Below are 10,855 nucleotides of genomic sequence, written 5' to 3' on the forward strand. Positions count from 1 at the left end.
AGACAAATTATTATGGCAAATACCATCATTTTTGAATAGCTCCGTAGTCCTACGTCACCTTTGCGTACATCCCGATTGGGCTGCACCTTTGAGTTTTTATATAAGGAAGCGACTGGTGATGACCGGATGTAAATCTCTTTGAAAATGGCCAAGTTATAAGCATCCAAAGTCGAGGGTTTCGAGCGTGTCTCCCAGGGGTGTTTAAAATGAGAGCAACGTACCACCGACCATTGCGGCGGCGATGCAGGCGTATTCGGTGCCGTGCGAAATTAAATGCATGATTATCACGCAATCTCGCGAATATTTATCCGATTGGTAAATACTTTCCGTGCTCTGTACAGTAGTGTAGCTAGAGAGGGAGGGGGTGACTTACCACTGAAGCCAACGAGCTGAAGTTTTTTAGGGGAGACAAAATTCATGAAATATTGTAACGAGTTGTTTTCGGACATCGTGATGCCCGTTGCATCAATTTTAGAACGATATGATATAATCGTTACAGACAGAGGGACAGAAGGATAGAAAGACAAAGAGACCTGGGATATTATATAAGTTTTATATTTTTCAATCAACAGTTTTAATATTTATAGCATAATTTATTAACTGTATAAAACTACAAAGTTATCAACAAACAACACTTATACCTATATTGATTATTTATTTCAACTGCTACTGCTTTCAACCTGGAAAATTTTGCCTATGCTGTTGAACAACTTTGAGAAGATATTGAAGCTGTTCTTCATTTTTTGTCAGTTTTCCACAAAAATCTTGAACTAGTTTAACTCCTCTTTCAGCACAGTCATTCACTACCAAAAATGAATTAATTTTATTTCTACTTTCAACAAATTCTTCCAATTCATCCCATATACTAGGATCTTCTTTGAGAAAATTTGCAGATATTCCAGAAATTTCAAAAAAATTCATCGTATTTTGAGAAACAAAATCCGAAAGCGTACAAGAAGTCAACTTATCGATCGTAGATACTTTCAATTTTAATTTTTTTACTTCACCACCCTTACAAGATTTTAAATTGTGTGCAATTTTTTTTCTCTCATCAGTAGATATTTCTGGGTCGAAAAGAGCCAGAGCGACTAGTTCTTCACTCAAGTACCATAGATGATTTGCAAATCTTGAAGCCGCAGCCATATACACATTTCTTGATTGATCAGGGAAAGCATCTCGTAAAGTTATCAATTTTTTTGCCAGGTTTAGATCATTTCGTGCTGCTGATGAGGGTAAAGGAGCTTTAAACCAAGACCAAATGTAAACTCGTAAAATAAAAGCACACTGATCACGATACTCGTGTGCCGTCACTCGAAGGACTTGCTTCGCTAATTTAATTAGCCCCGAAAAGTTCACCGCAGTGCAAAGATTCCACCAAATGCACTAAGTCCAGTACACTGCACTCAAACCGACCACGCAAAGTTAAAGTGGGACTTTTAGCTGAACACTGAACATCTATCGACCAAAGTAACAACCGACCGTACTTGTTTGTGCTTTAACGTATTATTAGCTACTTCAGCGATGATGACTTGGCGACACGTTCACCATTCGAAAGATCCGACCACTCCTCAGCAAATGTTTCCTTCTGCGCTAAACGGCAGAGTAGGTATTCAGCGTGCTGGAGCTCGGAAATGGTGAGTGGTACGATGGACGTTGAAATGGATCGGCTACTAATGGCCAACGGAGGAAGAGATGATCCGGAACTGCGCAACTCTATGCGCTCCTTCAATCGCTGGATGTAGCGGCCGCAGAATGCAACCACACGACGTAACTTGTTGTAGCGAGAGTAACGAGAAAACAGATCTCCACAGAAATCTGCTTGTGCGGCGGTCATTGCCACAATCGGTGCTTTGCGCCCTTCTTCGGACGCTGCGGGGGAGTTCTCCTGGTCGATGACGGTCTTGGGCCAGTATTCAGGTGACAGTGCGAGCCAGGAAGGGCCATGCCACCAACGGGAACAGTTGATAATGTCCGTTGGATTGAGGCCGCGCGAAATATCGTCGGCAGGATTTTCGGAACCAGCTATGTGCCTCCAGTGGTCTATACTTGTGGTGGCCTGGATCTTCGACACGCGGTTAGCGACAAATGTTTTCCAGCGGGTTGGAACGGCACGCAGCCATTGAAGTACGGTGCTGGAATCGGACCAGAAATAGGCGGTGGTGGTGGTTTTCAGCGAGGCATCCACCTTCTTGAAGAGCTGAGTTGCCAGATGTGCTGCACAGAGCTCTAGTCTTGCGATGGAGTGGTGCGTGGATAGCGGCGCGACTTTTGACTTCGATGTCAACAGCTGGACTCGTATACCTTCCGCCGATTCCGTGCGGACGAAGCAGCAAGCTCCATATGCAACGGAGGACGCATCGGCGAAGAAATGGAGCTGGATAGTAGCACCGACTGACGAAAACACGAAGCGAGGAACTTGGACTGTAGCTAGAATGTGAAGCGTGGTATGGAACTGCTTCCACTCGTGTTGCAGCTGATCCGGCAATGGAGAATCCCACTCGCAAAGAACACGTCTGATGCGCCGGACAACAGATCATCGACGTAAAAATCTTCCACCACTGGGTCGACAGCAGCAGGATAGAACTAGATACTCCTGCATGAATCGGTGGTATGAGTCCTTGGTAGCAGGATCTCTATCTAGTCGCCGTGCCAAGCTCAGGAAGTGACGATCGGCAATCGGCCTTAATTCTTCGAGAACCTTTTCGGAATCTTCAGTTCTTGGAAGGCGCACAATGTATTGCCCTGCGGAATTGCGCATCGTAGTAGCAGCATAGTGTTCTTCGCATAGACTTTCTTCGGTAGATTAAACTGGAGCGTAGAGCGGCTTCCAGTCGATCGTCAGCAGTGGAGAGGTAGCAGAACCGTGGAATGCAGGTAGCCGAGCGAGATGCGGGACCAGTGACCGCCCAACCAAAGAGAGTTTCGACTACCCACGGAAAACCTTCACCCAGAGAAATCTTCCGTCCCGTGTGGAGTTCCCAGTACGTTTCGCTACCGATGACGAGGTCTACGTTTCCGGGAACATTGAACTGTGGATCTGCTAGCTCGATGCTTGGAATTTTCCACGCCGAAATGTCGATCGGCGTAGTTGGCAGCTCCGACGATGGCTGCTTCAGTACCAAAAACTGCAATTTCATCGAGATCGTTCGATCTCCCGACTCGATGGTTGCTGTAATGGCACTACTAATCTTCTGTGTGGAGGATCCGATGCCTGCGACGGATACGTCCACTGTAGACCGGCGGCTGAAGAGGATCTTCGCCAACGGTTTCGAAATGAAATTCGACATCGATGCCGAATCGAGGAGAGCACGAGCCTTGTACGAGATGCCGTGGTCGTCAACGATGTTGAGAACAACCGTTTCAAGCAGCGTCATGGTGCATGCAGTTTGGACTGCCATGCTAACTTGACGAGACGGGGATGAAAGTGGTTGCTGAACGGAGGAAACTGTAGAAACAGGGGGCTTCACTTCAACGACACGGCTGGCTCTGTTGTGCTTGCTTGGATTGCTGACGTAGCTGATACTTTCATTGGAGTGAAATCATGCAGAAGCGAGTGGTGCTTTTCATGACATGTACGGCAGTTGTATTTGGAATTGCACGATTTGTATTGATGACCAACGCTAAGGTAGTTCCAGCACAGGCGCTTTTGGGAAGCCAACGCTCGGCGTTGACTGACGTTCTTCCCAAGAAACACCGGACATATTCGGGTGGAATGACTGTCCGAACAGAAGTAGCTGGGAGTGGATGAGGCTGATGCATTGGCCGACACTTTCTGTTTGAAGCTTTTCTGCTGGAAGCCGGCCACCTTCGACGATGCTGATTGATAACTGTCTGGCCCGACGGAATTGAGTATCCGCACCCGCTGGTAGAGAAAATCGACCAGCTCATCATACTTCACATCGTCCTTGTGGCTAGTCTTCTCCTCCCAGGTGCGTAGTGTGGCGTGATTTAGCTTATACGAAAGCGTGTAGATGAGTGGCAAGCCTCAATATTCCACCGGTTCGCTTAGTTTGGCTAGGGCGCGAACATGACGTTGATAATCGTCGACCAAACCGTGAATGCGTGTTGCACACTCCTGCTTCACTGCGGGCAACTCGTACAGCGCCTTGAAGAGTTGCTTCTTGAGGTATTTCCGGTTGTCGTACCTCTTCAGAAGAGCGTCCCAAGTTGTAGCGTAGCTATCGGCGGCGATATCGACCGATTCGAAGGGTTTCTTGGCGCTACCCTCGAGAGATTGGAGAAGGTATTGGAGCTTGGCGACTGTGGGAATATCGCCGTTCACGTGGATCATCGATGTGAACGTGTCCCGGAACGAAATCCAACGTGAAAAGTCCCCATTGAACTTCGGTAGGTCGATTTTTGGCAGACGGAGGTGGAAGTTTGCTTGATGTTGCTGTGGAGCGTGTATCGAATCGTTCAATGCCGACTGGTTAGGATCCCCGGCGCGCTTCAAGAAAAGGAAACCCTTTGCCTTGCAGTACCGTTGCTCAAATTCAACGCGTTCATCAATGTGCTCATCCTCATTCCCAGTGCGGCATTGGACTGAGTCAGACGCAAAAAGTTAAAGTTTGTATCTCTTCACGCGAATCACTCGAAAAAGTGCGCTTTTGTTATTCGGCGCGGTGTGTTTTATTGCCGAGTTTCGCAAGGTGAAATCCTGCCGGCTAGAGGAAGCGGGCTGCATTTGGTAAATCGCCAACCGGTGATCAGTGCAGTGCCGTGAATATTATTGGATTGGCTTCTATCACCATACGAGGACGGTCGTAGGTAGCAGCGAAGCAGCGACGAAAAGGCTAAGTACCTAAACGCTTTTCATTGTTCGCATATCATACCACGCTTCTGTTCACACAGCGTGGAGTTGGCTACACTTTTTCTCGAACAGAAAAAATCGGGCAGTGCAGAAAGAGTGGGCATTAGCCTGGTTCAAAAAATTGTTTTTTTTTCCTTAAATAAATTTATTTAAGTTTTTTTTTCGCATACATGGACGAAGCGAGTGGAGGCGATTCGCCTTCAACAGACAATGTTGTTCGCACGCGATTTTACCAGGCCACATCACCTGGTCCCTGGGTTGTTTATTTCCGGCAGAAAGCGAAAAGCCTTGATTTTCTAGGCATCAAGCGTGATTTGACGCGTCGTTTTCCGAAAACTGATTTTCATCAGATTAATCGGAACAAACTACGTGTAACCGCACCTACATATCAGGATGCAAATGCAATCGCAAAAGACCAACTGTATAATGTAGAATATTTAGTTTATGTGCCCTCGCGAGAAGTCGAAATTGAAGGTGTCATAAACGCAGCGAGCCTGACTTGCAAGGATGTACTTGCAGGAAAAGGTCGTTTAAAGAATGCCCTGCTATCTACTGTGGATATTCTGGATTGCAAGGAGTTGCATTCAGCTACCATGGTAGATGGTAAAAAAGTATTTTCTAAGTCTGGTTCGCTTCGGGTGACGTTCGCCGGTTCGATTCTCCCAAAATATGTAGATATTGAAAATATGTTATTTCCGGTGCGGCTTTTTGTGCCAAGGGTGTTTAATTGTACCAACTGCAAACAGTTGGGGCACACTGCCGAGTTTTGCGACAACAAGCCCCGTTGTGGCAAATGTTTTGAGAAGCATAGGGAGGATGCCTGCCAACAACAAGCAACAAAATGTGCTTATTGTGGTTTGGATCCTCCCCATGGTTTGCAAGAATGCCCGGTGTACAGAAAGCGCACCCAAAAAGTGAAGCGCTCGTTGGTACAGCGCTCCAAGCAGTCGTATGCGGAAATGGTAAAGTCGCAAGACACATCCGCAACTGCCAACGCAACGGCTGCTGTTTCAGCTGCCGTTCAAGTTAGTGATTTTTATGATGTCATTTCCATTGACGAATCGGACTCTGACGTAGCCGATATGGATGATTCTGCGGAGGTACACGTACCCGAAAAGAGGAAGAAACTGTCTTCCCCGGGATTGCGCCGTAAGAAAACAAAAATCATCCCTAGAAGCTTGCCGAAATCTGATGGTAATGGGGGATTATTTAAAATTCCGAAGCAGCCTGTCTATACTGCTCCTTTTGACCCATGTTGCAGTAAGACATTCCCGCCATTGCCTAAAACTGATGTTACAGAGAAACATCAGTCAAGGAATATCTCTGAGCAGAAAACTGCTACTCGCACTTCCAAGAAAAGAATCTCGTCCAAGCGAGGATTGATATCCTTTAAGGACCTTGTGGATCGTATTTTGAACTTATTCAATATTCCGAATTCATTGAGGCCAATCATTGACCTCTTTATTCCAACAGTTGAAAGTTATCTGAAGCAATTGACTGTTTCATGGCCCCTTCTTGCAGGACTTGTAACTTTCGATGGATAATACGACCATGCAAGATACAATCACTGTGCTGCAGTGGAACTGTCATAGTCTGAAACATAAATTGGACGTGTTTAAGTTTTTAATTCGCAACTCCGATTGCGATATATTTGCACTCTGTGAAACATGGCTTTCTTCTGAAGATGAAATCAACTTCCACGATTTTAACATTATTCGCCAAGATCGGAATGATCATTATGGTGGCGTTCTTTTGGGAATCAAAAATGTCACACTTTCTACAGAATTCCCATTCCGACTGTTAATGGTTTAGAAATCGTCGCTTGCCAAGTAAATGTGAAGAATAAAGACCTTTGCATAGCTTCAGTGTATATTCCCCAAATGCCTCACTTAATCGTCGGCATCTTTGGAGCGCAGTCTCTCTTTTATCATCTCCAGTTTTAATACTGGGTGATATGAATGCACATGGTATTGCATGGGGCGAAACTAGAGACGATAACAGAGCGCCTATTTTCTATGATTTGTGCGACGATTTCAACTTGAATATTTTGAACACAGGCGAAGTAACTCGAATAGGACCTCAAGGTCAGGAAAGTCGAATAGATCTGTCTTTATGCTCTAATTCACTATCATTAGATTGCACGTGGAAGGTAATCCAAGATCCCCATGGTAGTGACCACATGCCGATAGTCACCACAATCAAAAGTGGCTATCAACGATCAGTGCCAGTAAATGTTCCTTTCGACCTCACGAAAAACATTGACTGGCAAAAATTTGCATCGGCGGTAAAAATTGGTATTGAATCAACTGATATTCTTCCTCCACTGGATGAGTATCGATTCCTTACTGAATTGATTCATAAAAGCGCACTAGAAGCTCAGAAACGACGCGTTCCAAGTACATCTGTCATAAGAAGACCAGCCACTCCTGGATGGGATGATGAATGTACTAAGTTGTATTCCGAGAAATCTGATGCCTTCAAGGCTTTCCGTAAACACGGAAGGTCTGAGCTTTTCGAAGAGTATTTGAGGTTTGAAAGAAAGCTCAAAAATCTTCTCAAGGCAAAAAACGTAGCTACTGGCGACGTTTTGTCGAGGGACTATCACGAGAAACCTCAATGACAACACTTTGGAAAACGGCCCGCAACATGCGGAACCGCATTTCCACCAACGAGAGTGAAGAATACTCCAATCGATGGATATTCAACTTCGCAAAAAAGGTCTGTCCAGATTCCGTACCAGCAGAACCGCTATTTCGAGAATCAGTAGCTGATCCCGGTTCTTTGGGTGGGCCATTTTCAATGCTGGAACTATCTATGTCTCTTCTTTCATCGAATAATTCTTCCCCGGGATGCGATAACATTAAATTCAACCTTCTGAAAAACCTCCCTGATATCGCTAAAAGACGATTACTTGACCTGTACAACTGTTTCATGGAGTACAACATCGTACCCCCAGAATGGCGACAGGTGAAAGTAATAGCTATTCAAAAGCCTGGGAAACCAGCGTCTGATCACAATTCGTACCGACCGATTGCCATGCTATCATGCATGAGAAAATTATTGGAGAAAATGATTCTTTCAAGAATCGACCATTGGGTCAAAAAAAAATGCATTGCTATCAAATACTCAGTTTGGTTTTCGAAAAGGTAAAGGAACAAATAAATGATTGCCTAGCGTTGCTCTCTTCAGATATACAGCTGGCCTATGCGCACAAGGAACAACTGGCTTCAGTATTCTTGGATATTAAGGGCGCTTTTGATTCAGTTTCCATAGAAGTACTGTCGGAAAACCTGCACAGTAGTGGAATACCAGTCATTTTAAATAATTTTTGTACAATTTGTTGTCAGTTAAACATATGAATTTTACTCTCGGCACCCTGACAACTTCCAGAAATAGCTACATGGGCCTTCCCCAAGGATCATGTTTAAGTCCCTTGCTTTATAATTTCTATGTTAAAGATATTGACAATTGTTTGGAAGGACAATGCACGCTCAGACAACTTGCAGATGATGCCGTGATCTCTAAGAGGTCCATGTGCAGCTGTCTTGCAAGGACCATTGCAAAGTACCCTGGATAATCTGACTGTTTGGGCCAGACATTTAGGGATCGAGTTTTCACCGCAAAAACTCAGTTGGTTGTGTTTACTAAGAAGCGGTATCCTGCTCAACTGAAACTCAAGCTGTTGAATGATGACATCAACCAATCTTTATCTTCTAAATACCTTGGGGTCTGGTTTGATTCCAAATGTACCTGGAAAACCCATATTGATTATTTGATAGATAAATGCCGGAAAAGAATACATTTTCTACGTTCTATATCTGGAACGTGGTGGGGTGCTCACCCGGAAGACCTCATCAAACTCTATAGAACGACTATTCTCTCTGTTTTAGAGTACGGCTCTTTCTGCTTCCTCTCAGCAGCTGATTGCCACCTAATTAAATTGGAACGTATTCAATATCGTTGTTTGCGTATTGCTCTCGGCTGTATGCATTCAACGCATAACATGAGCCTGGAGGTGCTTGCTGGAGTCACTCCTTTAAAGCACCGTTACTGGGAACTCTCACTTAGAATACTGATCAAATGTGGGACAAGTAACACACTTGTCTTAGAAAATTTCGATAATATGCTTGAACTGATTCGTCAGTCAAGATTCCTGAGGGTCTACCTCAACTACATATCGTCAGATCTTTGTCTTCCATGTTATAATCCACCTCGAGTTAACTTCATCAACGACAGTTCCTCCATTGAATACGATCTGTCCATGAAACACGCTATTCAAGGAATACCAGATCATCTTCGACAAATATCTATTCCCTCCATTTTTTCTGAAAAATATGAACATGTCAATTGCAACAACAGATATTTCACTGATGGTTCTCGTATCAACGGATCCACTGGCTTCGGTGTCTTCAATGTAAATTCAACCACCTTCCGAAAACTTCAGGAACCGTGTTCGGTTTATGTTGCTGAGCTGGCAGCAATTAACTTCGCTTTGGGGATTATTTCCGATCAGCCCGTAGACCATTATTTCATCTTCTCGGATAGTCTTAGTTCTATCGAGGCACTCCGGTCGATGAAACCAGTTAAGCACGCATCTTACTTTCTTACAAAAATAAGAGAGCAGATGCGTAATTTGGTCGAAAGATCATTCAAGATTACCTTTGTATGGGTCCCATCCCATTGCCTAATCTATGGCAATGAGAAAGCGGACACGCTAGCAAAGGTGGGCGCACAGGAAGGTGAAGTTTATGATAGACAAATCTCGAATAACGAGTTTTTCCCATTAGTCCGTCAGAGTACTCTTCAAAATTGGCAAATGAATTGGTCACACAACGAACTTGGACGGTGGCTATTTTCTATAGTTCCTAAAGTTTCTGCGCGAGCGTGGTTCAGAGGTGAGGACTTGAGTCGAGGCTTCATTCGCGTGATGTCAAGGCTTATGTCCAATCACTATTCACTAAACGCACATCTCTACAGAATAAACCTTGTCGATAGCAACTTATGTAGGTGCGGAGCCGGTTACGATGACATCGATCACGTAGTTTGGTTCTGCTCGGAGAATGACGCCTCCAGAGAGCAACTATTGGATACCCTTGTGGCCCGAGGTAAACAACCCTACAGGGAAATAAGAGGTGTTTTGGGAGATCGCGATGTGGTTTATATGCAGTCCATCTATGCCTTTCTTTGCTCGGCTGATATCAAAGTCTAATGCCCGTGTTTATATCTTCCTCAGTTTTTTCTCTTGTTCGATTCTGTTTTTCTGTTCCGTGTACCACGAAGCCCTGGCCATCCGGAAGATGCTCCCTGCTGAATCAAAATCGAGCACGACGCCATGCAAAACCGTCTCCAACGCAAACGCCCGGATGAGCAGCTGGAATAACCTAAATCCAAATCCTTACCCCGTCCATCCTGAATTAAGTAAAATATAACCTTGAGTCACCACGAGTATTATGGTCTATGTCCCTTCCCTACTAACTGTTAATGATAAGATGATACAAATTATAAAGATATCATACTTAAGAATTGCGGCTCCGCAAAGTGTCACACACGACTGAGCCTACCAAATAAATGAAATGGTTAAAAAAAAAAAAAAAAGTGCTCATCCAGAGCCTCTGGTGCATCCAGCTTCTCGATCACGCTCTGACACTCCGCGAACGTTTCGTTCATCTTGTTCAGTGAATTTATCCACACACACAACTGGAAACTGTCGCGATCATGACCGTAATCACGGATGAACCGCTCAAGCGCATCAAAAACTTTCAACAGGCAATTGCGCTGAGCTAAGCTAATAGCCAGCTGCTTCTCCTCTTTAGCAGGCATCGCGAACGAAAACGAACGGAAACGGCAGTTAAATCGAACGATCAAATCCTTCCCGACGCGAAACTTACCGTTTCTACGCGAAACCGAACCGGCGAGGGTGATACACAATCGAACGATTTGCTCCTTCCCGTCGCGGTGTAAAAACCCTATCGCGAAGTTTAAGATTCGACGGAAGTGGATCGTTTTATAATCAAATCGATCCCTCATTCCCGTCGCAAACAAAAC

General features: G+C 44.8%; 1 protein-coding gene across 1 annotated transcript; it reads right to left on the bottom strand.

The window, feature by feature from the left end:
• Positions 1-3,463: 3,463 nt before the first annotated feature.
• LOC134223026 (uncharacterized) lies at positions 3,464-10,630 on the bottom strand. The gene is made up of 3 exons (XM_062702164.1): positions 10,456-10,630; positions 4,028-4,542; positions 3,464-3,952 (listed from the first exon to the last, which is right to left on the bottom strand). The coding sequence occupies exons 1-3, from the start codon at positions 10,628-10,630 to the stop codon at positions 3,464-3,466; spliced, it is 1,179 nt and encodes a 392-aa protein (XP_062558148.1).
• Between the last annotated feature and the right edge of the window lie 225 nt (positions 10,631-10,855).

The sequence above is a fragment of the Armigeres subalbatus genome, chromosome 3 (assembly GCF_024139115.2).
Source record: "Armigeres subalbatus isolate Guangzhou_Male chromosome 3, GZ_Asu_2, whole genome shotgun sequence".
In the NCBI taxonomy this organism is placed as follows: Eukaryota; Metazoa; Arthropoda; class Insecta; order Diptera; family Culicidae; genus Armigeres; species Armigeres subalbatus.

What these genes read in the sequence shown, in the direction of transcription:
- LOC134223026 (XM_062702164.1), bottom strand. Translation starts at nt 10,630, where the DNA reads ATGCCTGCTAAAGAGGAGAAGCAGCTGGCTATTAGCTTAGCTCAGCGC. An exon ending in GAACGAAACGTTCGCGGAGT is followed by an intron (nt 4,543 to 10,455) that starts GTCAGAGCGTGA and finishes CGTCTGACTCAG; the next exon opens with TCCAATGCCGCACTGGGAAT. An exon ending in TCGACGATTATCAACGTCAT is followed by an intron (nt 3,953 to 4,027) that starts GTTCGCGCCCTA and finishes CTTTCGTATAAG; the next exon opens with CTAAATCACGCCACACTACG.